The sequence below is a fragment of the Falco peregrinus genome, chromosome 4, assembly GCF_023634155.1.
Source record: "Falco peregrinus isolate bFalPer1 chromosome 4, bFalPer1.pri, whole genome shotgun sequence".
Taxonomy (NCBI): Eukaryota; Metazoa; Chordata; class Aves; order Falconiformes; family Falconidae; genus Falco; species Falco peregrinus.
The window spans coordinates 8,626,877-8,652,291 of NC_073724.1; the positions used below are offsets into that span (position 1 = coordinate 8,626,877).

Here is a 25,415-nt window from a genome sequence, read left to right on the forward strand (position 1 = left end):
CGGCTGGTAGCAGTGGTAGAAACGATCATCTCATCAAGATTTGGGGGACTGTGCACGCGTGGGCAAACTCCTGAACTGCAGTGGCTGCCAGGGAGGGCTTGGAGGGCTGGGGTGCGTGCATGGAATTTAAGATCTCGGTTTTGCCACTTAATCAGATTTCTTCCTCGTCACCCTCACAAAAGACGATGTCTTCCCAAGTGTTGAACAGAAGCGGGGAGAGCTGCACAGAGGCCACCTGAGAGCCCTGGATGACCTCAGGGGTCCGTGCTCTTCGTACATAGTGAGAATTGCCACGATTATGGTCTGGGAACAAGCCCTGGCTGCGTCAGTAAAATACATCTGTCATGTACGAGGTGCAGGTCTGTTGTTTCAAACACCAGGCTTAAAATTACTCCATGCTTGTCCTCCTTTTCATCTTCTGGAGGTGCCACGATGTGGGAAGAGCGCTGGGAGGAACGCTTGCATCTCAGCAGCTCTGCTCTGTGTGTACCCTGGCTTTGTCTCTGTGTGTGTGTTGATACTGAGCAACCCCACCACACGCAGCAAGTGTATATACTGCATTTTAATAGATATAGGGCTACTGACTTAACATACACAGTTGCTATAGTAACAGAGGTTTCCTTAGTAACGGTTGCAGAAAATAATCTAGTACCAATTAAAAATAAACTGTTTGGAAAGGGGGCTGGGGGAGAAAGGAAGCTGCTGAGAATCACCTTCCCCTTTATTGGTTCATCTCCCAGGGACTTGGAAGATTGATTAATGCTTGAAATAACCTTTCTCAACCGACGGTGAGCCAAAAAGGTGGGATGAGTGTGAGTGCGGTGGATAAGGCTGCTACCCTTGAGCGAAACAAAGGGGAAGGAGTGTCTTCGGGGTATGGCAGAAATACAACAGGGTGATGCTAAATCTCTCCATTAGGTTCAAGTCCCCAGGGAGGAAAAACAGGGGACTGCTTTCCTCCTTCCCTCCCTCCACTGTCTTCCTTCGATACCAGTAACACAGCCCTTGAGTCTTTATTAGCATACTGATTAAAACCACAGGCAATCCAGGCTCCAGGATGCCTATCTCGGATGCTGTGTTAGAGCAGAAAGCGTTGCTGTGGTGGGGGTCCCTCCCTCCCATTTGAAGTTGTTTGCCTGTGCCCGTCCTCTCCCTTGGTGCCATCGCTCATCGCCTGTGCTTGCGCCGACAGGCATCTGAGTCGCGGGCACCCAGGGGAAGCTGGAAGTGAAGCAGCTTGATGCGAAGCGAGGAGCCCGTGCCTCTGCGAGAGAGGGGAAACGATGTTGTTTCCCTGCAAACACAGGATGCGTGGGATGGGTTTCCAGGGTGCGGATGGGCACAGCTCCCCTGGCAGCCTTCAGTGGCTCATGCCTGCAGTGTCACACTTCTGCTGTGCCGTTTGTGCCCAGGGCGCTCACCAGGTTTCGTTAAGAGATTTACCAGTTGTCAGCAGAATCCTTTCACCTGGCAGCGAGACGGCACGGCCCTGTCAGAGGGGAGCTGCCGTGGGGGGAGAGGCGAAGGAGGGGAGCTGGTGGCAGAGCTGCTGGGAGCAGCGGTGTGTCCAGCTGGGAGCTGCTCCTCTCCTTGGGGCTGTAGCCGGCAGGGCCGCAGGGCACGCCAAGCGCAAGTGTCACAGGAGGGCGCTTGGTGTCCTCCCCTGCAGACAGCCATGCCCTGCGTCGTGGCTTGGCGTACACGCAGCAGGGGCTTGATCTCCTGCACCTGCAGGGAGACAGGAATCAGAAACCTCTCTCCGTGCAGTGACAAGAGCGAATGACACCGCTGTGTCATCCCTGCCACTGTGTGACCGCTTAGCTACCTGCGTGGGAACCGCAGCTGTGCTTGGGAAGCCGAGGGAGGTGACGTGCCTGTGGCTTGTCCCAGGCTGTTCCATCCATGGTGGACCTGGAGCCAGATCTCCCGGCTGCTGGAGCAGAGCTTGCTCCCGACTGATCCCTTCCAGTCTGGCGCTTTCTTCTTTTCCAGTTGTGCCATTTGCTCACGTAGCTGTTGTGTCTGTGGGTTACGTGTCATCGAGACTGCTGGCATGTGACAGCAGTAGAATCTCGTGTAATTCAGTCTTCCTGGAAATGGTTTTCTCTGGAACTGGTCAGCAGCTGATTGCCCCGAGGTGCAAGCAGTATGATTTCACTGTGAAAAAACCCACTGAGTTTGGGTGTAGTCTTCATGCTAGGTTTGGTGCCTTAGATCACGGTGGATTAAGAAAGGACAACTTTGAAAGGGCAAAGTTTGAAAAAACAGCCTCTTGCTGAGGGACACGGTGGGAGGATCCAGAAGTAGAGCAGGCCTTGAAAAGAGGGAGAAGATTTTGTAGGAGAACTTCTAAATGCCTTTATCCTAAAGGTCAGTGCAAGTGAGATCCAGGCAAGAGCAGCTATGCCTGCAGCTGGGGGAGGACCCTCTGGTCCTCCCCAAAACCAGATGAGTTCCTTTCTTTTCTGTGTTAATGACCCACCCCTCCTCATCCTTCTTGGTTCCTCCGTTGCAGTGACCAAGCTACAGGTGAGCAAGTCGAAGCGGAGCATCACTCTGGTGGAGAACCGGCCCATCCCCCTCAACTGCTCAGTGAAATCCCAGACCAGCCCCGACTCGCACTTTGCTGTGCTGTGGTACGTCCACAAGCCCTCTGACGCCGACGGCAAGCTCATCCTGAAGACCACCCACAGCTCAGCCTTCGAGTACGGCACCTACGCGGAGGAGGAGGGGTTGCGGGGCCGGCTGCAGTTCGAGCGCTCGGCGTCGGGGGGTCTCTTCAGCCTGACGGTCCAGCGGGCAGAGGTCCGAGACAGCGGCAGCTACTACTGCCACGTGGAGGAGTGGCTGCTCAGCCCCAACCATGCCTGGTACAAGCTGGCGGAGGAGGTGTCGGGGCGGACGGAGGTCACCGTCAAGCAGCCAGGTACCGCGTGCCGTGCCAGCGAGGTCCTCTTGGCATTGGCTCTTGTGCATGGCTCATGAGCTCGCTGAGCTTTTCTGGGGCAACGGGGAGCCTCTGGTCTCCTTTCCACTACAGATTTGTCACCCCCCTCCTTGCATCTTTGTGCCTGCACATCCCTGCACAGAGGGACATTTTCCCCCTTTGATGTGACCCTCCTGCATTTAGGCTGCACTGGTGTGCCTTTCAGTATTCCCACAGGAAGGTTGTCCATCCCCCACAACCTAGAGGGCCGCTGTATCCAGCCAGGTTTCTTTATCCTCAAGAGCATCACGTAGCAAGAGTGTCGACTAGCGACCTACTGAGAGAGAGCGGGTGTGTGCCTGCCTGGGAAAGCATTTGCATGTTTTGCACAGTTTTAATTTTACTCTGTGCCTGTATCCTGGCAGGCGTAGGGAGCCTTGTCTCTTTTCTCTCTGCCGCTGTGCACACGAGATGTGAGTAAGGAGTGTAATGAGATGGGGAGCTGGCTGCCCGGAAAGGAGAAATGTGCTCTGCTGGTGGTTTCCGTGGCAGCAGACATCACTGGTAAAGGTGGGCTGATGGAGGAGCTAAAGATGGCCCCCACAAGCTGGGGACGGAGCCCTCATTTTGTACACAGTGGGGAGGCCCGGAGGCAAGCACCGTCTCAGAGAGCAGCCTGGACCCCATGTGTGCTGCTGAGGCAGAGCATCAGTACTTTACAAGGAAGCCTGCCATGTCCCCGCTTGCTCCGGGTGCTTGTTTCTGGAAGATAGAAATCCTTCAGGCAGGAGGGATGCGCCTGGATAGCAGGGCCGGACTAGGATGCCTAATGCCTGGTCTCTGTCTCTGGATTTGGCTGCTTAGACACAAGCTCTGTGGGTGGGGGTACCAGAGGGATACTGAGTACGGTCCCAGTGCGGCATTGCTTGGTCGGGCAGGAGGCACAGCAGGCCACAGCGTGCCACTGGCTGCTGGTCCCAGCTCCTTGGTTTAGTCTGCAAAGTCCCAAGATGGCTGTGGGGCAGTCAGGGAGCAGGGAGCTGTGATCTGCCCCCTTCCTTGCATCGCCCACCTTGCTCTGGGAAGTACGGTGCCTATTGCTTGCTGCAGCGGCCGTGCCAGGGAAGTCCAGACTGTGCCCCTGAAAAGTCATGAAGGAATCAGGAACGCACGACACGTCATTTCACATAAAAGAGCTGATTGCAGTCACCCACCCACCCCCACCCCGAGTATCAATGAAATCGTGGAGCAAAAACCAGGGACATTCCCAAGGCAGCAAAATACTGTGTGTGACTTTGCCCTCATGCCACTTCTCGTTTTGCAGTGGTGCTTCCCTGTATTCAGCTGTCCGTTCTCCGCCTTGCTTTTTCCCCTTTTCCCGCAACAGGAGGGCTTACTGGCCAGGGGGTGTGTGACTGGGCTACTGCCCTGTCCCAGGAAGAAGTTGAGGAAAGGCTGAGGTGTCACCTCCCTTAATAAGGTGTCTGTGCACTTAGGACACCCCCCCCCCAGATCCTACTGGGAGATAGTGGGTTGCCAGTTCCCTGTGCTGAACGGGGCATTGTTGGTGGCTAGCCTGAAATTTTCAGAAGCTCCTAAAAAACACAAGTCCCGTTTTTCTTTCCTCCTCTCTCCCCCAGTCCCTCGGGGGTTTTTTCCTCCCTTTCCTCATTTCTTTCATCCCACCCCGGGATTGTGGCCACGTGAGAAGGGCTTGTGGAGGGAGAAAGGACCATTGCAACCCTCCATCACCTTGCATTTCTAACGGCCTTTTCTCATAGATAACCGCCTGCAGGTGAACCAGACCCACAAGAACATCACAGTGCTGGAGAACCAGTGGGTGACCTTGGAGTGCCTGGTCAGCAGCCGGACCAGCCCCTCATCCCAGCTCTCGGTGGAGTGGTACGTCTGGCGGCCAGGTCACCCGGAGAAGGAGGTGGTGGCCCGGCTGAGCCGGCAGAGCACCCTGCGCTACGGGGACCTGGTGATGCTGGGTGACCTGCGGAGCCGGCTGCACCTGGAGAGCCCGTCCCCAGGTCTCTACCTCCTCTCCATCCAAAACGCCACCGTGCGGGACAGCGGGGCCTACAACTGCCGCGTGGAGGAGTGGCTCCTCGACCCCAGCGACCGCTGGTACAAGCGGGCAGAGGACCTTTCCGGACTCATCACCCTCACCGTCAAGCAGCCAGGTGAGGAGGATCTCGTGCCAACAGCTTTGAGCAGCACTCTGCCCTCTTGGACCAAACACACAGGTCACCATAGGTCTGTCATTGACAGCGAGTCCAGGCAGAGGGCAGGACCGCTGTGCTGCAGACCCTGCTGATGCTTTCTCGCGTATCTTCTTGGGTGCGCCCTTGCTTTTCTGGAAGGAGCACAGAGCAAGTCCTGCAAACACAGCTAGATGGGCTTGGGCTTTGGGGGTTTGTCACCACTGCGTCTGCAAATGTATTTTTTCACAGCACTTTCAGCAGATTCAATAGGATGGGCTTCTGATTTTACTCACAATTCCATTGAGAATGAGATGGGAGAAGCTCCCTGTGCGCCCCACGTGTGTGCCCCAGGGGCAAGGTCCTTGCATAAAAAGAGGGTGGCAGAGGAGGTTGAGACCCTTGCCTGGTGTCCAGAAAGTTTTTCATGCTTCTGCTGCTTGTTGTGCAGGTGAAGAAGCAGATGCAGAACATGCAGCTCTGAGGGTTCATCTTCAGTTGGGATGGGGGCTCAGGCTTCTTGCGGGGGCAGGAGTTGGCTGTGAGGAGCCTGCCTCTGTATGGACAAGGGGTACTTCTGGGCTTCCTGGCCACCCTCTTGCCAGTGATGCCGATTCAGGTGGATCCTGCTGCCTAACACCACTGTTTTGGCTGTTCCCAGACACAGGGAGGCAGATATTGGGGATCCAGGTGCTTCTCATTCTTTCCAGGATCTAGTGGGGAAAAAAGTGCTACAGAAGTTCAAACCAGGGAGGAAACTCCAATTTTGGAGAGTTGTGAAGAAACAGAACAGAACATTTCAGTTGGAAGGGGCCTGCAATGATCACCTAGTCCAGCTGCCTGACCACTTCAGGGTGACCAGAAGCTAAAGCACATTACTAATGGCATTGACCAAAACTCTGACAGGCTTGGGGCATTGAGTGCCTCTCTAGGAAGCCTGTTCCAGTGTTTGACCACCCTCTCGGTAGAGAAAGGCTTCCTAATGCTCAGCCTCAATCTCCCCAGCACAGCTTTGAACCATTCTCTTTGAACCCGTCCTGTTGCTGGATCCCAGGGAGAAGAGATCAGCATCTCCCTCTCCACATCCCCTCCTGGGGAAGCTGTAGAATGGTGAGGTTGCCCCCTCAGCCTCCTATTCTCCAAAATGCACAAACCCCATGTCCTTAGCTGCACCTCGTAGGACATTCCTTCCAGCCCTTTCACCAGCTTTGTTGCCCTCCTCTGGATGCATTCAAGGACCTTCTGACATTGTGGTGCCCAGAACTGCACACAGCGCTCGAGTGAGGTGCACCAACGCCGAGTACAGTGGGACAGTCACCCCTTTTGACCGGCTGGTTACGCTGTGTTTGCTGCACCCCAGGATGCAGTTTGCCCCCGGGGCTGCCGGGGCATTGCTGACTCGTACTGAGCCCATTTTATACTTGTGCCTGGTGTTACTCCATCCTAGGTGTGGTATCTAGCATTTGGACTCGTGAAATTTCATCCCATTAATCAAAACCCAGTGCCCAGTCTATCTAGATCCCTCTGCGAGGCCTCTTCTCCCTCAAGAAAGTCAGTAGTACCTCCCAGTTTGTTACCATCAGCAAACTTGCTAACGGTGTGTTCAACTCCTGCGTCTGGATCTTTGATAAATATATGGAACAGAACTGGCCCTGGAATCGAACGCTGAGGGACACCGCTGGTGACCGGTTGCCAGCCAGCTGTAGCCTGGCTGAGGGACACTGCTGATGACTGGTGGCCAGCCAGCTGTAGCCCCATTCACTTACAACCCTTTGAGCCCTGCCCTTCAGCCATTCTTCACCCAGCACACCATGAACCTGCTCATCCCACAGTGGGAAGGATGCTGTGAGGGACAGTAGCAAAAGCCTTACTAAAATCCAGAAAAACTATATCCAGCACCTCCCCTTCACCTACTGGGTGAGTGACCTTATCATAGGACGATATTTAATTTAATATCCTAATTTGTTAAACAGGGCTTTCCCTTTGTGAACACATGTTGACAGCGCCGGATCATTGCATTGGTCTTAAAATGCCTTTCAGTAGTACCCTCCATAATCTCCATATAGTACCCTCCAGTATAATCTCCATCATTTTTCCAGGAGCTGAGGTTAGGCTAACAGGACTGTAGTTTCCTGGATCTTCCCTCCAGCCCTTCCTGTAAACGGGAACAACACTGACTAGCCTCCAGTCAGCAGGGACCTCCCCTGACTCCCAAAGCCTTTGGATGATGATCTAGAGGGATCCTGCCATAACATCCCCTAGCTCCTTCAGTATTCTGGGATGAATCCCGTCAGGCCCCATGGATTTGAGAACTTTCAGCTGATACAGCTGGTCCCTTACAATCTCAGTGTCCACAAATGGAAAGTCGCTGTTCCCACGCCCGTGATCTCCGACTCGGGGAACGGGGCAACCCAAGGTCTATCAGTATTATTAAAGACCGATGCTAAAAAAGCATTGAATGCCTCTGCTTTTTCTTCATCCCTAATAGTCAGGTGACGCTCTTCAACAAGGATCATAGTCCAGTGCTTTTTTCAGACCTCTTCTTGCTATTAACATACTTTAAAAAGCCTTTCTTGTTAGCTGACACAACACTGGCCAGTTTCAGCTCTAGCTGAGCTTTGACCTTCCGTGTCTTTTCTCTGCGTGTACAAACCACAGCTTTGTAACCTTCCTGCAAAGCCTGAGATCATGCAATTTCTTTTTTCCTCATGAGCTCCATGAGGAGCTCCCTGTTCAGCCAAGCTGCATTTCTGCCCCGCTTGCCAGACGTACAATGCAGTGGAATTGCTGCTCCTGTGCTTCTAAAAGGTGGTTCTTAACGACTGACCAGCACTTGAGGACTTTTAAGCCGTCAAAAGCAGATTCCCATGGTACTCTGCTTTATTCTTATATTATTTATATTTGTTATTTTTAACAACAGATAAGCTGCAAGGACAATTTACCTTGGAAAATACGGATTCCCTAGTTTTTGAGGTATATGTCTTCAAGATTAAATGCCTGTCTTAAGGGCTGTAAGTCAAATAACAGTTACGGTCCTTATTTGCTGGGTTTTTTCCAGCATGTAAAGCAGCCACTCTGCAAGCCCTGCTGTGGTGCTTTATGCATGCCCGTTCCAGCAAAGGGTAAGAGTCTGGAAAGGTTTTAGTCATCATTCCTGGCAGAGGAGATTGGTCCTGCAAAGGAGGAGCTGTCTCCGGGGACAGCACAGCCCCTATCCGCCAGGTCCTTGCTTGGGAAGGCTTGAGCAGAGACCCTCCCCGGGCAATCCCTGTTCTCCGCGTGCCTGCACGGTTGGAAGTGGCAGCTCTTCATGCAGGCTGAGAATTGCCAGCCCTGATGGAGGGGGGAATGGACAGCAGGGAAATCCCTGAGGCTCATTTTGATTTACAGAGGGATGTGGAGTGGGAAGAAGCGAGTGCACTAATTCAAGATATATTTTTTTTCTAAAAGTGCTTTTTTGTTTGTTTTTCTTTCGCAGCAGCCAGTACTTCACAAAATGACTAAACTTGCTTGTGACTCATGCCTCATTAGTGAGGATCTCCTCATGTTTCAAGACTATAATCATGAGCAAAGGGGGGAAAAAAAACTCTCGGCACCTTCAGACAGCAGTTCTCCTCTTTCTGCTTGACCTGCTGAGGTGGGGAAGGCTTTGTGTTGGTTTTGACAAGCCATTTCCTTCCCTTCCTCTTTTTTACCTCAGTAGTCTCCAAAATACCAGTATTTACCACCTTCCTGTTTCTGCTGAGGAGTCTTCCCAGGGAAGATGTGAGCTGAAAACACTCATCTTGCCTACAGCCTGAAGAGCTCCGGTTTTAACGGAGAAACTCCTTATGGAACCATTTTAAAAGTGTCGGGCAGGTGCTGTAATGAGAAGCCCCGTGGGGCACAGCAGCCCCGCGGCTGATGGGAGCTGGGGGACAGCAGCCCCATCCAGCAGCACCACCCGGGCTCTGGGCAGGGGAGGGCTTGCCCAGCCGTCTTCACTGGAGGAGAAGGCACCTCTCTCTGGTGAGCTGTCGGCTTACCCCTCCCGCTCAGCTCCCGTGTCGGAAAGGGCTTTTTAATCTTTAAATGAAAGCTTAGATCTGGACTGATTGCGATCCCTGGAGTATGTGTTCCCTGGCAAGATGACTAAACCAAATGTTAATTGCTCTTGAAGTCAGCCTTTAATCAACTCATCTTGAGTTCTGGCCACTGTATCTCAGTTAGATAAAAACATCTCTTTAGCCTTGCACCAAGCGCTAGAGAAAAAAACATGAGAGAGGGAGACTTCTGGAAGCATCCTTGCTGTGTCTGTGCTGAGGACATCTCCATGGAGGAACCTCTTACCTAAACAACTTCCTGAATCGCTGGAAAAAATCCTCTTCTCTTCTGTCATACTGATTTTCAAGTCCTTTGAGCACTCTCAAAAAATTAGCATGGAGTGCAATGCTCTTTGCACCAGTAGCTGGGGAGCAGCACTACATTGCTCCTCAGCACACACACCAAACCTCAGTGTTTCCTGACGTGTTCTTGTAGCGTGTCTGGATGAGTCGCAGCAGCTTTCTCCTCTTGCACACACGCCCATTAGTTGGTGTGAAGGTCTGCGTGGGCAGGGTGGTACAGTGCGGCGCTTGCAGCCCGCTCCCGTTTGACCCTGCGCCAGGCGGGGTGCGGTGCGGTGAGGATGCTGCACCTGTGGGCTTGACCACAGAGGTGCCTGTGGGACTCAGCAGGCTGCATCAAGCCTTTGGGTTTTGCTTGGATTGCACCCAGCACCGGAGTCACGACAGTTTGTGCCAGGGCAGGGTGGCTTTGACAATAGCATTTTGCTCAGCGCTCACCTCTCCCTGTTGTTATCTCAGATCCCACCTTGCAGGTGGACACAGCCACTGCCAACCTCACGGTGCAGGAGAAGGAATCCTTCCCACTGGACTGCAGCATCCTGTCCCGCTCCAGCCCGGAGTCCTATTTTGCAGTGACATGGTACAACCTGCGGGCCAAAGAGGCAGGCGGCCACGTGGAGGAGGGCACAGCGGAGGAGGAGGAGGAGGAGAGGGAAGCGGTGCTGAGTGTGGGCCCCGATGCCATCTTCAGCCCCGAGGCCGGTCGCTGGGAGGGCCGTCTGCGCTTCCAGAGACTCTCGGCCGTGCTGTTTCGGCTGACAGTGCTGCAGGCTGGCGGTGCCGACACGGGGAACTACTCATGCCGTGTGGAAGAGTGGCTGGCGGACCCCAACGGCGTGTGGTACCGGCTGGCAGAGGAGGAGTCAGGGATGGTCGCCGTTCACGTGCAGGATGCAGGTGAGAAGAGGCAACGACCCTCTTGCGGACATGACCCCGACATCCCCCGCATCTTTGGTTCAACCAAGATAAAAAGGTCAGGGAGCGAATGGGACTGGGTCTTGCCTGCACCTGGGCAAGTCTGTGGTGCTGGTGCTTTTCCAGTTGGCTTAATGGCTCGTAATCCAGCTCTTGCTTGGGCTTAAGCATCCACACTGCACTTAGCTCTGTGCTGGGGCTGCCTGCCCCACAGCACTTACCGCCTGGCGCGTCTCGAGTCAGTGAGGGCAGACATTGCCCCCCACTGGGGTTTAACCCTTGCCTTTGGAAACACCCTGGAAGCTGGCTTAGCTCTGCACAAGGGTCTCATCCAAGCAGCTCTTGAAGCCATTGGATGGTTTACAGGCTCCAGAGAGAACTGGGGTCATGAGAGTTTTGTGAGCCCTTAAGGGAGGTACCCTGGGGTGCTGCCTCTTGTGTATCACCACTGAAAGGGAATCGATTCTTTGTGAGGCTCTCCGCTTCATAAGATCACATAAAATCGGCATCAGGGAGGACTCTTTCTAGCACTCAGGAAACTCTTGGGGGGGATAAAGCCAAAACATGTCCTGCAATAACTTTCTTCTGATGCTCTGTTTTCCAATATTGGTATTTTTCTCACAGCCCTAGCGCCTGCATTGACACAAAGTAATAAGCATCTGGGTTTTTTACATTTCTAAAGAAGTTTTTAGGCCCTGTGTTGCAGAGAAGCCATGAAATGTGACTGTCCTCTGTCTCTTTCCAGGCTCCACCCTGCAGTCTGTCATCTGCTCCAACGACGCCCTCTTCTACTTTGTGTTCTTCTACCCCTTCCCCATATTCGGCATCTTGATCATCACCATCCTCCTGGTGCGGTTCAAGAGCCGGAACTCCAGCAAGAACTCGGAGGGCAAGAACGGGGTCCCCTTGCTGTGGATCAAAGAGCCCCATCTCAACTACTCTCCCACTTGCCTAGAGCCGCCGGTCCTCAGCATCCACCCAGGAACCATAGACTAAAGAGGCAGAGGCACCCGGGGGGACATGCAGCGAGAGAGAGAGAGAGAGAGAAGCAGAGACACACCGGGAACCCTAAGGAACAGAGTGGGTTTTGTTGTTCTTGTTTCATTTGTTTCAGTGTCTGTGCTCCGACGTGGCGGCTGAGCTCTGTGGAGCACCCAGCCAGCGGGGACGGGAAGGTCCGAGGCTTCCTCCAGCACCTGTGGGAATGCACCCCCTTGCCCCGACAGACGGAGGGGAGGGTCCCTGCGCTCGCTGTACATAGCAGCTGTTCCTCTTGGATTAAGTTTGCTCCCATTAGTTGCTGTCTTTTGGGCCATTACTTTTTTGTTGTTTCTTTTTTGGTCGCTCAAGGAACTGTAAGCTTCCCCTGCCCTCCATACAGTGAGGAGTGCCCAGGGGGCATTTGGTCCTGGGATGATCTCTTTGGAAGTAAATGTATATGTTTTCCAAAACAGACTGGTTTTCCTCCTCAGACTCGGTGCCACAGTGAAGGTCTTCTCCCAAGGTGCGCTGAGCTAGCTCCTCCTTCTTCCAAAACAAAGCCAGGTCCACCTCCAGAGGGGTTAGCTGGGCTGTCAGGAGGTCCATCTTAAAGACTGGCTGTAGCCTCAGCATCTTCTTGCCTCCATCTTACTGTTCTCTCAGGAGGGAGCGGTTCACCTTTTGGGAGCGTTCCCACATCTTGGAGAGACTGAATATTCAGCGCGCTTGCGGTCAGGACAAAAGCAACTTAGTTTGTCTCCAGGAACTGAAGAGGGGAATGGAAGGAGGACACCTGAAAGCTCTGACTTCGTGGGTAGCAAAGAGGGTCCTCGTACAGTCCAGCTTACCAGAGTCGCGCTCCTCCCTGGTGTCCAGGCCACCACCTCTGCTGAGGCAGGTGCCCTCTGTGCCCCAGTCGTCTGGGGATGGGTGGCTGGATCCAGTCTTCAACATGACCAAAGTAATGACTTTAGGAAGGGGGAAAGGAGAAGCTCCACAGGCTGGGGTTCACGGCCCCTGGGTGGTTCAGCCAAGGACCCCAGCTGCAGCCATGGCACGCAGTGGGGATGTGCAATTAATCACCACGTGTCACGAGTGTGCCTGCGGCTTGCACTCCCTGCTGCCGCGCGCTTGAGCAAGGCAAGGAGCCTGCACCACATCGGCACCCTCTGAGAGAAATTTTTCCCTGCGTGTATGCGTGCATCTGCCGCTTTTCATTTCTGGGGCTTTAGGAGGAGAAACCGTTTCTCCATCAGCTCCCCCTCCTGGCAAAGTCACCTGCCCTTGTCCGAGGCAGCCACTGTGGCAGGAAATGCTGTTCTTTCTGTGAAAGATATGGCTCTCATGAACCAAACCAGGGCTCTCGCCACGTGGGGCACCTGAGCTCCCGTACCCCGTAATGCCAAGTACCCCTGCCCTGTCCTGTGGAGGAAACCGCCTCCTCCCCCATACGCCCTAAGCGTGATGTCTGGCGGAAGAAAATGTTTGCCAAAAATGGCCTTTTGTTGTCTTCCTTGATGTCTTCCTGGCACATCCAGCCATTTATTTTTCGCAGCGTGGCTGAGGCCAACCAGGGCAGATGGGCGCAGCCACAAGAACCACCCCTGCCTCACGGGTGAGAGGTGCCATACCCGCAGCCGTTGTCCTCTTCAGGAGGGTCGGACTGCTCCTTGTGAAGAGAAGGGGACCTCAGCAGATGCTCTGTAGCACTAGTCGGTTAGACCCTGATGCCTTGATGTTTCAGAGGTGGTGAAGCCTCAGGTGTGAGATCTGCACTGCGCATCCTCTTTCCTGACTGGGAGAGGACCCGTGTGGCCACAGACCACCCTGTGCTGGGCTGTTCAAAGTCGGACACCTCTGCTCCTGCACCAGAAAGGCATTGGTTTCTTCTTCTGCTGGGAAGCCCAAATTTCACTTGTCCCTCTGCAAAATCTGCCTCCTTGAGATGTTAACTGCTTACTGGCCCCAGCATATGTGTAATATCCCACTCATATATATATATATATATATATATATATATTGAAGTATCGCACACCCGCACACTTGTCTTCCCTTTCTGGATAAGGCGTCTGCAAAGAGAGGAGTGGGATTATAAGTGAATGGAAATGAAGAACCGAGGCGCAAACAGCAGCAGCTGCAGCCAGTGGGTGATGTTTCATAAATGTAGTATCTCCTGTATATACTGCTCCCGGGCAGGAACTGCAACTCATTTCAGCTTTAAAGGAAGAAGACAAAATGAAGTCAGCAGGAGCTGTTCTTCCCTGAGAGCACTGCGCTGCACCTGAGCCATGCTCCTTCTCGCCAGCCTGCCTGCCCTGGAGCAGGGCTCTCCTGGAGGGCTGTCCCGTGGCCCCATCCCCCTGGCTGGAACAGGTCCCTTCCCAGCCCTGCGGTTCCTGCACTGAGCCCAGGTTTTCCTGGGAAGCGGCTCCCATGGCGGTCCCTGAATGTACCTTGCCGGTGACATTTCTCCATTGCTCTGGCAGTGCGTTGCCCAGTCTCAAACTTCTCTGTTTTTGTAAGGCAGACTCTTCCTGTAACAAGTTTTAACACGAAGCTTTTCAAACCACTCTCTCTGCTGTAACTTTCTGTAATGAACCTGAGAAGAAAGAGAGATACCCTATCCATGCATGATGTGGAAAAATGTTTGGGATTTTTAAAAAAAAAAAACAAACAAAAAACCAACAACAAAAACTTTGTACTATGTTGCACTAAAACATGTTTTATACAACACACCTGAGAGCTGTAGTAAACTGTGTTGAAATTGTGAATCCTATTGCTGTTTTTTTGTCGGATCTGGGCTTTCATTATGCCTTTATGTGCACTCCCTGCATAAAGGCGTGCAGAACTCCTCGTTTTAGCAGCCTCTCCCCCTCCCACCACCCCTATTCCCTGATGTATTAACTCACCTCCCACCCCAGTAGCGCATCTCCTCTCTCTTGCAGGCTTGAGCTTGCAGACATCGTGCACCCTCTGGCTTTTCATATTTCTCTCTCTCATCCCTTAATTCATCCCACAACAGAGGTGTGATGCCAGGTCTATTTATTGAATGGGATACACTGCTTTTGAAATTGCTCTGAAAGTAGTACTTTGCTGTGTCATAGTCTGGATTTGAAGAAAACACTTTTTTTTAAAATAGAATTATCCATAGCAAATACTAAGCAAATCATCTTTAGTAACTTTGATGTAAGCAGAATAATATAGTTCACTGCAGAAGTTGCTTAAGTCGATATAAAAATGCAACCTGTTACTTCTCTTTACCCACTTTTACCTTGAATAAGGGTTTGGTCAGTAGCCTAGAACTCCCACAGTAACTGAAATAGGGAAGGAGCGTGATACATTCTTACCTGTACAGCAAAACTGCTGTGAACTTGTGCAAAACGCACTGCTAATGCACCTGTAAGGTTGGGTTTGGGGTTTTTTCCACATTCGTTTAAAACAAAAAATACCCTCTGCTAAAATAATTGCATGAGAAAACGCTGCTGTCCTCGGACACAACTGGCTGTTTGTGCCGCTGCACCCCCCCTGTAGGTTTGTCTTGGGCTACATCTGCTGTAGTCCCTGTGTTAAGGAGCAGAGGTTTTAGCTCTGCAGATGCTCCATGCGAGATGGCAAGCGGTGTCCCTAGCACCCCCCATTGACAGTACCAGGCAGCAAGCTTGGGCTAGCCGTCACCGGTTTGCCAGGAGGCATCTCTGCCAGCCCACGTAGGCTCTGTGCGGCCAGGCGTGCGTCCCTGACCCCCTCCGGCATGCTCGTGTGGGCAGGACCCTGCTCTGGGGTAGCTTGAGTGGGTTTTGCTGCATGCCCTTGCTGCTGGAGCATGGCTGGCGATGCTGCCGCAGGTGGTCCTGCTCCCCTTGAGGACCAAACAATGTGCATCCGAGGAGGAGTGTCTCAGGGCTTGGCTGCTCGAGGGCCTGTTGTGTGCTCCCATCAAACCACCTTGTGACAGCTCCCCCCACCCCCAAGTCACAAACTGCTAGCTCCGAAATGGCCTCCCTGCTGCAGTCAGCACACACAAACAGAAAAAGGAGGCCTGGCTCTGGCTACGCTTGCACACTTTAATCCAGCAGGTTTGCAAACCAAATCTGCAAAACCTTGAGGAAGTGAGGGGTGGCAGGTGGGGTAAGCACGCCCCAGGGGGGGCCTGCCACCCCCTGCCTAGGCAATGTGGTACAAGTCCTTGGCCACCTGCTCCAGACGGTCTCTGTACTCCAGGTGGGCATAGAGGGAGGCGTGGACCCCCTGGAAGCCGTGCATGGCCCCCCACCAGCAGGCTGCAATGGCAGCAGTGGAGTCACTGTCTCCCCCGTGGAAGAATGCCCGGTGAGCCAGCTCTGTCCAGGAGTCCCCTGCACCCAGCAGCGCGTCGTAAGCGATCATGGGGGCATCGTGCCCGCTGCTGCCCCCCCAGCCATCATAGCTGAGGGAAGTGTAGAATGAGTCTCTCTCTTCCACACCATACTTGGGAGGGAAGGTGGGCGGCGAGACCCCATCCGATATGCCTCGCCCTGCCAGGTATTTTTTCCATTGCTCTTCGAAGTAATGCCTGCAAAACAGGAGACGGGATGGAGGGGCTGTAAGAGACATCCCACAGCAGAAGCATATACTGAAGCTCCCCACAGGCGCGCCCGGCAGCAGCTGAAAACTAGCCACATCATGAGCCCAGAGCGATGGCTCGGCAAAATGGTAGGCGTCCCCCATTTGTCAAACTAGGAAGATGATTTACAGTAAGAGGCACAAGGACATGTTTCAGTGAGTTAAGATTTCCCCTCCCTCCAGCCACATGGGAGAATGCAGCCCAGCACCTGCTGCTGTCGCGCTGCACAGGATTCAAAGGCTCAGAGCGAGAACTGAGTCATCCTCCCAGGTTCCGAGTACCTCTGCCCCTGTGTGTCTGTGCCCCTGTGCACGGAGCCACACCGAATCTGCAGCCAGATTTGGTTATAACTTTCAAACTGAGCTCAGCCCTAAGCCTGGTGCTGCTCCCCAGCCCTGCTTCCCAGCTTTCATCAGCTCACAGCTGCTTGAGATGACGAGTCTAGCCAAAAAAATGGCACAGCTACATGACCCAAACCCAATCTGCCTTTTTTTTTTGTTTCTTTCTTTTTTTGTTTTTTTAGTAAGTTAGAGGTATTCTGAATGGATTTGATCCCATGGCAGGCATGTGCTGCTCTAGGAATTTACCGTAATGCGATTACTGAAGCTTAAGTATAAACAGAACTCGCGTCTCATACGTGAGGTTCATTTTCATTTTAACACAACCCGGTGCTGGCAGCGCAGCTCACCATTGCCCCATGTTCTCCTCCACGAAGAAGCCAGTGTCCCGCACATAGGCTTTCGCCCGTGGCAGCACCTCCAGCAGCCCCTTCCCCCAGGCCGGGGGGGGCACGCTGTTCACTGCAAAAGCCGTGAAGAGGGCTGATGCCAGGGACCCGAGGTAGCCAGTGGGATGGTGGTGAGTCATTCGGCCGCTTTCGATGCTGACTTGTACCAGGGTGTCCAGCTCAGCAGGGTGGCAGAAACGTAGCCCAATGCACATGGAGCGCATGGCAGCCCCGCAGCCTCCCTCCCGGGGGCTGAATGGGATCCTCCAGCCATCCGCCCGCCCTGGATCCAGCTTCAGTGCGTTTTCCGTACACGCGGCACCTGGACAGGAGTGGCAGAGCCCGAGAAAGAAAAGAAAGAAACAGAAACATGCATCAGCAGGAGTCAGGGTCACGTAGCTGGGGAACAGAGGGAAGACAGGCAAGGTAGTGGGGAAGGAAGCATTAGTCTGTGTAAGGAATTTGAGCTTCCCTTTAAAAACATCAGTTGTCTGCTCACATAAGTATCCTGCCTTAAATTGCTGGTGCATCCTGCATACTCCCAAGCAGACCTGATAATTCCTGTTTGTGAAAATAATTTTAAAAAGTCTAGGGAGGTAAGAAAGTCCACTGACAATTTATTTGCATTGTTTGTATTTCCATTTCATGTTATTTAATAACTTCTCTATAAAACATACATAATCTATACATTAGGTATATTAAGTACACATATATCTAGATATCTAGATCGATATATATAAATAGAAACAAAGGAGGTTTGGAGGATCCCTGACCCCAGGCAAAGCTAAGTCCCTCTGCTTTTTTAGTTTAGCCTCTTTACAGGGCCTTTTAAAGGCAACCCCACAAGCTCCCCAGGAATCTTTTCCATTGCCTCACTGATAGGAAACGTTTCCCAGAGCACCCCTGCTGCAGTTCAGTTTGTCAGAAAGCGATGAGTGTAGTAACTCCCTCACTGCAACGCGGCTCTGCCTAACTGGCTTCACTGTACTCTTCTTCAGCAAGCTGAAGAACAACTGTACTAGGCGAGACCAAAGGTTTGTCCAGCCCACTAGCTCGTCTCCAAACACACCCACTGTCACAGATAGCTACAGAAAGGCTATAAAAAAATGAGGCAAGTACAATGGTCCCCCAAGAAGGCCAGCCTGGCTTCCAGCAGAGCACAGCCTGCTTAAGTCAGAAGATGGATCCGAAGTGGTATGTTCAATAACCCCCAGTGGACGTAGCCACCATGAACTGGTCTCCTTAACTTGAACCCATGCGTGCCCTCAGACTCCTTTAACATCCCATGCTAACAAGAGCCACGATTTTGTTATGCAAAGCATTTCCTTCTGTTTTAAACTGCCGTTTGACAATTTCCTTAAACTCCCCTCTAGTTCTTCTAGTACAAGAAATAACATCTTGTCAAGCTGCATACTACTTGAGATTGTATATACTTTCTCCCTCTTCCTTAGTTTTCCCTTGCTGAGCTGACACCCTAGCCCAACTTGACCTCTCTTCTGGTGGGAAGCCCCACCGTAACTCCTCCTTCCTCACCTCCATCTCGTTCATAGTTCTATTTACTTTTAAAGAAATTTATTTCTTCCAGTGGTGCTGCTTCAGAAACTCACTTGTTAGTCCAGCACATTAACAGGCAAAGCCATCTGCACAAACCATCCAAATTTCAGAGCCTAGCCAGCTTCCCCAGTCAAGACCGTGAAACAGGGTTTGAGAGCTAAGCCAAACATTTGTGTGCAAGGAAGGAGAAACAGGTTTGAAACATTAAATTACCTTTGATTCTCTTCTTCCTTTTCTCCTAGTCGTCTCGCCAAACCTGAAATACTTCTTTTCCAGTAGAAGGGTAAATCAAGGGCAGATTTCAAGCCACTTCATTTAAGTTTTAATGTGTTGGACAATGGCAGACACGGACTCAAAAGACTAAGGCTTTCTTCTCCTACCCACAGCACGCCCAGTCCTCTCTCAGACACACAGGGTAACAGCAGCAGTTGACGTGCTCACGCCCCTAAAATTTGACTGTTGCTTCTATACTTTGCTGCCTAACTAGGATAGGTAGCTGATAAAACTTGGAGGTGTTCTGTTACTTTGAAAGTTAAACTAAATAGAACAGAATGGCAAGGAAGAAGCCTGGTCAAAAAACTTAATCTAACTCTAAAATTCAATTACCTTTGGTGCAATTCAATCACCACGACCTGGGACCCAGCTAATTGCAGCTAGGTACTGCACTAAGCATTCTGCAGAGAGCTCTTCTGCACTTCCATTTACACACCTGACAGTAGGATTTGGAATATGGCAGTCTATTTTTCCTGCACATGGCATTTACAGCACCCTTGTAACTAAAATACCTCCATATCCAAGCATACCTTTAAGATTGGCTTCTGGACATGCTATAAAATAAATAATGGCTGGCTGTTGTCAGGAATAAGGTCATGTGCTGGTCTAAATGTCTTTAGCATCTGTCTTTTCCAACAGTGTTGTTGCATTGTAGGCTTATTAGATAAGCACAGCCCTCTGTGCGGTGTGAACAGGCAGACCAGCTCCCCATGAATGGTTGTCTGAAACTGAAAAAGCAGCTCGGTCCTGTGGCTGTTGGGCTATTTGCCCCACAAGCCTGTCAACCAAAATCAACTTTGGGAATGGGAACAGCCTATGCCAGTCCCCCCCATAGGAAAAAAACAGGTTGCCGATCAGCACAGCCCATGTCAGGCCACTTTAGCTCCCAGGAATTCCCCGCAGCCTGATCCAGGCATGAACCTGACCTGCCATTTCACCAGCCTCATCCCTGCCTGCTATGCCACCACACCAGCCTCTCACGTCATGCCACCACCACACTCCTCCCAGTAGATGAGATCTGCTGGTTTTGTGGTGCCATATGGCCAGCCAACCCCTGAATCAGTCCAGATGTTCCTTACACATCCTTCTTCCTGGTGATTTACGGAGTGAAAATTGCAGGGCCGTGTTTCTCAGCTGGAAGAAGCGGTAGGCAGAGCATGTGGTGTGGGTAGCGCTGGGCTCTGCCAGGACTGATCGTCACCAACCTCTGAGCTGCCTGGGAGTTTGTTTTCGTATTGTCTCAAAGTGGGAATGTGTTCAGGCTTCTAAACCTGCTTTTCATGTAGTTTATTAATTCATAGCTGGCCGCTATGTATCAAAGTCATTAAGGGGGAGTCAGTATAATTTCCAGCTTTTTAACAGAAAATCGGTGCATTTTTCAAAAATCTAACTATACTAAGCATTGCACTTATGACTTATAACCTGTGACATGACATTTAAAAGAACCTGTCAAACAAAGCCACATTTTTAAAAAGCTGTGCCAAGTACCCTATTCATATGTTACTGGTAAAACAAACCTTCTGCCAGGAAGACAAGGGGAAATGGAGAGAGCAAAAGGACTAGGTAGCTTAAAATCAAAATCTGCTTAACAAAAGCAAAATGAACTCTGTAATCTTGCTGGAACTGTGAGAAAGACATTTCTTCAGGACATGTTTGGGCAGATTGAGACCAGACAACTCTGTCCTTGATAAAAAGTGAGATTGTTCTGGCATTAACTGTAGTCAAAAGAAAATGAGGAAGATGACAAGGCTTAAACTGTAAAGAAAGACTGGTTATTGTGCAATACAATTTGCTTGCAGCTTTAAGCCTGTGCATATTATTCTAAGAGATGACTACTGATAACCTGCAAATGGAAAAAATTGTATAAAACAAACCAGTATACAACAACTAAGACTCTTGTGATTTATGAAGTATTACAAGTATTATCCTCATGCTTTTAAACAGTTAAAAGCTGATTTAGGAAGACTAAGCTGAAATCACGTCAGGTCTTTTTTTAAGAACAGGTTTAAAAAAAAACTGCTGTAGGAGTTTTCAGATCAGGAAATCCTGTTTTGGAAATCCACCAAATCCTTGTTAGGAATCCTTTGTACTAACAATAAGAAACTAAAAGAATGTTGAGGGTACTGGTCTAAAGAAAGAAGAAATACAAGCAAAAAGTAGCATGTGAATAAAGTTTTGTGAAAAAAAGACCTCAACAAGTTTCCAGTAGAACTGGATGCTATTTCTGGAACAGACTTCCATTCCACTTTAGACTCTTCATGAGGAAAGACAGTAACAGTTCTTTGGGATCGATCAATACACATTAAAAAAGGTGAGTTAAAACAACCACACAGTGGTAAATAATTCCACAGGGAGAAGACTTGGACCAAAGAAAAGAGTTTAGCGGCAGAAGGTCTCCTGGAGAGCTGTGGAAGCAGATGTAGTTGTACCATGAAAAAAGTACGTCTGTGCTTGTGGCGTTTAATTCATTGGCTTCGTTATCTGCAAAGAACAATGAATTTGGGGCTGTGGCCCATCACAAATAGCACTAACAGATGTAGGGAATTAACCTGCCATTGAATTAAGACAATGAGTTCTCTCCTGGGGCAGCATACTTGAGGGACCCTTCCATGGCCCTCTGATGATTCATAACGTTGTGGGAATCCCTTTGTTACTGTGGGTTTTGGTTTTTAGGTCTGGACTCCTTTGTGTGGGCGAGCAATGTGACTTTCCCCCACTGGTCTGGGGCAATCTCTTCTCTGTTGGGTGAAAGTTGCAGCAGCAACTTTCCGTTCTCAGCCTGAAGGACTGCAATTCCCCAGGGAGTATTTACTTTGCCCAGAACAGCATCACCTTGGGTTATATTCTGAGTTTAGATCCATTTACTCGGAACTGCCAAAAGAAGTTATCAACATGCAACTTCTGTCATTAGGATTTATCAATATGGCATAGAGACTCCAGGCTGCAGACAGCTTTTCAGGATATGCATTAGGTATTCCCTTTGGCAGTGTTTCAGTGGGCATTGAACTATTAAGTATCAGGATTTAAGCTCCCACAGCAGACTGTCTTTCCTGTGGCTGCAGCAGGAGCACTCCAGAACGCTGTTACAAGAACATGCCCAACTGACTTCCATTTTTTTCCAGGTTACTTTCCCTACTTTCCCCAAAATTTTACAAGGTTAAGTGTCTACTGACCCACTAAAGATGTTGCATTTCTCTGTTTAGCTAGATTACCTGACCTTTCCTTGTCACTCTGATTAGTATCCACAGCAAATTTACTTTTAAAATCCTTCACTTCCAAATGGGAACTGCTTTTTGGCACGTGGTAGCTCAATTACTCACAGGACTGCAGCAGGTGTGCTATTAACCTTAGCTATTAATTACTAACATTTAAATTTTAGGTTCTTTTCCTCTTAATCTCAGGTTTTAGTCACAAAGATAATGGAGGCAAAAGTACCTTCCAGGTGCTGTCTCACTGCCAGCTGTGGTTAGTCCACCTTGGCAGACTCCATCAGCTGGGGAAACTACAAGATGGTCTTTTGCCAAAACAGCAGTGAATCTCTTAGAAGGTTAACCTGCTGACTCCCGCTATCCTAGTGAGCATCGTTACCCCTTCCTAAATATTTTATTAACTAGGCTACTCCAACAACTGAGACTATCTGTGTTTAAGAATACTGATAGTTCTAGTCTTTACACAAGGGTAGGAGGTCACTGTGGAAAGGATAAGCAGAATAAATTCCTGCTCAAGTTTCCAACTTGGTTTATCTTGGAAATGCACAGCTCTATCACACTGTGCTCAGTGGCTCTAAGAAAGCAATGCAGGATTTGGCCTTTCCCATGTTAAATGTCAATCCAGAACATTCTTGATCTATTCTGACCACTCCAAATAGGCATGTCTAGGCAATTTGTTTTCAATGGATAAACATTCCGCGGGATAGCTGAATTTGAGTGTTTCCTGAATACTTTACACTGCCTGCCCTAGTCCAATCAGAGGCCTAGGATCAGTAGCTCCAATTTAAGTTTAATTCAAGGCCAGGCCATAAACACAGAGACAGATGGGTGCTCAGGGAGGCGCTGGGTCAGCAGCCCTGGGTGAACTAGGAACTACAGGAATGTTGCATACAGCTTAGTTACTGCAGTCTGTCAAGGCACCCTTCCTGAATAATGCCACACACTGCCAGTCCCCACTGCCTACTGCCTGCGACCCAAACTCAGCACCACTGTGTCTATGCAGACAAAAGAGAGGCGATGGAAGTACACAGTTCAGAAAAGACAATTGTAGCTCAACCATCCTACCACAGAAAGCAGACACGCAGAGCTATCTCAAAGCAGACTTTGGGTTTAATAAACTTCATTATTCCAAGCAAGGATCTTTTTGCCTTTAAATATATTTTATGTGTAATACTACATAAATAATAAAAACCAAACACAGCAGCATCTCAGGCTGTGCATTATACATCACTGAATTTGCATTTTTCAACCACTGAGTGTAGGAAAAGACACATCCCCAGCACAAAAGCCAGCGTCCTTTCCCTGAGTTCAAGGCCAGCCCTCAAACATGCCTATAAGAATGTTTTGTAAACACGGGCATTTTCATCAGAAAACGTTATCTTTTTCATCTAGTTCAGAGAAGCCCAAACCACTTCAGCTTGCCTTACTCTGTTCTCTTTAGCTCATGCTGAAACAGGTAACGAGTGTGGAAAACTTCTGACTTTACACGAAATACAGTTAATGCTATCAACAGCCAAAAGTAGAGCCAAGGCCAGCCTCAGCTCCAAGCTGCAGGAAAGGGAAACACGTTAGCAAGAGGACAGCCCTGCCTAGACACTACTATGGAGGGATTACCTGGAGCTCTGCCCTTCATGTCATTCATGCACTCCTTGTAGTTCTTGGCAATCAGGGAATAGAGATGTGCTAAACTGGGGTTTTTCCCAGCAGCTACCAGGGCTTCGGCCGTGGCCAAGTGCATCACTGTATCATCACTGACTTTCCAACCTTGGATGCTGAAGTTACCGAGTCCCCCCATCTCTGCCAGCTCCTTGTGGATGGCTGGGCCACTCTGCAGGAACTCCCACCGCCCATTGTAATAGCCCAGCGTGTCACCAACTGCACTCAGCACCATCGACGCCACATAGTTTTCCATTGCCTTAGGACACACTTTTTGCCCCAGGATTGCTTCAATGCAGAAAATACTATGGGGGAAACAAAAAGAGGAGATTGATAATAAAATCTTTCCCAGTTCAGGCCCCTACTGCTAAGCTTCGGCAGATCGACACCTGGCCCAGTACTTCCATCTCCCTCAGAGGATGCATTTCTTCAAAGTACATGCTTCCCCGTGGACCTCTGCCCACCGGCCCCCATCAGTGGGGATGTTGTGCCCCCCCCCCCGGGCAGCCCAGCCCTGGGCCAGGGGAAGCCGGCCACGTCCCCATGTCCTCCCAGGGCAGTGGCAGCAGCCCAGGGCAACAGCAGGTCCCAGCCGGGTCAAAGACCAAAAGCAAGGGCAGGACTGCAGAAACATGGGCGGGTTATGTCACCACACCTGCGTTCACCCCTGTTTTCAGTGCAGCCCACAGCACGGGGCAAGGAGGTTAGCTGTGCTGCCGGCAGCTCCTGCAGCCTGGGTGGGGATGAGGGGCCTGGCAGAGGCAGTAAGCGCAGGGGCCCTGGGCCTGGCTGCGGGGGAGCCCGGGCCTGGCTGCGGGGGGGCCTCGGGCCTGGCTGCGGGGGTGGCCGGGCCTGGCTGCGGGGGGGGCTCGGGCCTGGCTGCGGGGGGGGCTCGGGCCTGGCTGCGGGGGGGCCTCGGGCCTGGCTGCGGGGGGGGGCTCGGGCCTGGCTGCGGGGGGGGCCCGGGCCTGGCTGCGGGGGGGCCTCGGGCCTGGCTGCGGGGGTGGCCGGGCCTGGCTGCGGGGGGGCCCGGGCCGAGCTGGCCGTGCCAGGGGGTAGCTTCAGCGACGACCCCCGGAAAAGCCGACGCTCCTCCTCAGGGTTTGCAGCGCCTCACGGCCCGGCCCCTCCGCTCGGGAGAGGCGCAGGCGAGGAAGGATCAGCCCTGCCCGGCCCCAGCGGGTACTTACGCAGCCAGCCCCGCGAGCAACGCCCGCCTGCTCCCGGCCGGGAGCAGCGGCCACCTCCCCGGGGACATCCGACGTGGCGGAGCGCCCGCAGGACTCGGCTGCCCGCGGCTGCCTGAGGCGGCTCCGCCCGGCCCTTCCCCTCCGCGGCCTGCCGGGGCGGCGCGACCGGGGCTGGCGGGCCCGGCTCCCCCCGGGCCGCTGCCGCCTTGTGCCGGCCGGGGGGCGGCCCCCGAGCCGCGGGGCTGGTAGCTCGGCAGGGAGCCCCGTGTGTCCTTCCATTCTCCGGATTGTCTCTTTCTCGGCGCTTAAAAGCACGACAGCCGACCCGGGAAACAAGCTGCCGCATGGAAATGAAGTCACGCATGGAAGCGAACTAGTTTATTTAATAAAAATAAAAATGAAAGGCGCGCTCAGCATTTCCTCCAAAACTGCTCGCTGGTCGGGCCAGCAGCCCCTGGCCCAGCCCCAGCCCTGTGCCCCGCTCAGCCGCTGCGCTGGGGGCAGACCCCGGGGGCTTTCCAGCTTTGCCTTGCCTTCCCCCTCTTTTCTCACCTTGCGTTCACCGCAGCCTGCGCGGACCCCCCAGCCTTCACTGGGGGTCGTTACCTATGCGCCTGCCTCGCCCTTGGGTGTCCTGGGGGCAGCGTCGTCCCCCCCCAGCCCCCAGCATGGCCCAGCTCAGCTCCCTGGTGACCCCAGCCTCACCCAAACCAGGGCCAGTCCTTGCCACGTCCCGTGCTGCTGCCTTACGGTGCCTCCCGAGGCGCTTGGTGACCCTGTTGCTTTGCT

At 51.9% G+C, this 25,415-nt stretch overlaps 2 protein-coding genes across 3 annotated transcripts in view; one reads left to right on the top strand and one right to left on the bottom strand.

Moving 5' to 3' along the window:
* Window positions 1-14,663, top strand: part of IGSF3 (immunoglobulin superfamily member 3) — a 100,183-nt gene extending 85,520 nt beyond the window's left edge. Inside the window, 4 exon segments of the mRNA XM_055802419.1 lie at window positions 2,516-2,926; window positions 4,708-5,115; window positions 9,978-10,415; window positions 11,179-14,663. Of these exon segments, the coding sequence (XP_055658394.1) occupies window positions 2,516-2,926; window positions 4,708-5,115; window positions 9,978-10,415; window positions 11,179-11,429 (1,508 nt within the window). The 3' untranslated portion in view covers window positions 11,430-14,663.
* Window positions 14,664-15,458: 795 nt separating this feature from the next.
* Window positions 15,459-25,137, bottom strand: ADPRH (ADP-ribosylarginine hydrolase). 2 transcript variants are annotated; one of them, XM_055802420.1, is made up of 4 exons: window positions 24,627-25,137; window positions 23,395-23,741; window positions 16,706-17,066; window positions 15,459-15,966 (listed from the first exon to the last, which is right to left on the bottom strand). In XM_055802420.1, exons 1-4 carry the CDS (start codon window positions 24,692-24,694, stop codon window positions 15,579-15,581), a joined length of 1,164 nt encoding a protein of 387 aa, XP_055658395.1. In that variant the 5' UTR covers window positions 24,695-25,137; the 3' UTR covers window positions 15,459-15,578. The 2 variants fall into 2 exon arrangements, with proteins under 2 accessions (XP_055658395.1, XP_005236103.2); XM_005236046.4 differs by lacking the exon at window positions 24,627-25,137 and adding an exon at window positions 24,092-24,222.
* Between the last annotated feature and the right edge of the window lie 278 nt (window positions 25,138-25,415).

Coding starts and splice junctions, on each gene's coding strand:
- ADPRH (XM_055802420.1), bottom strand. CDS start 24,694: ATGTCCCCGGGGAGGTGGCCGCTGCTCCCGGCCGGGAGCAGGCGGGCG. Junction 17,067..23,394: donor CATGAAGGGCAGAGCTCCAG/GTAATCCCTCCA, acceptor ACTCCTGTCCAG/GTGCCGCGTGTACGGAAAAC. Junction 15,967..16,705: donor GAGGAGAACATGGGGCAATG/GTGAGCTGCGCT, acceptor CCTGTTTTGCAG/GCATTACTTCGAAGAGCAAT.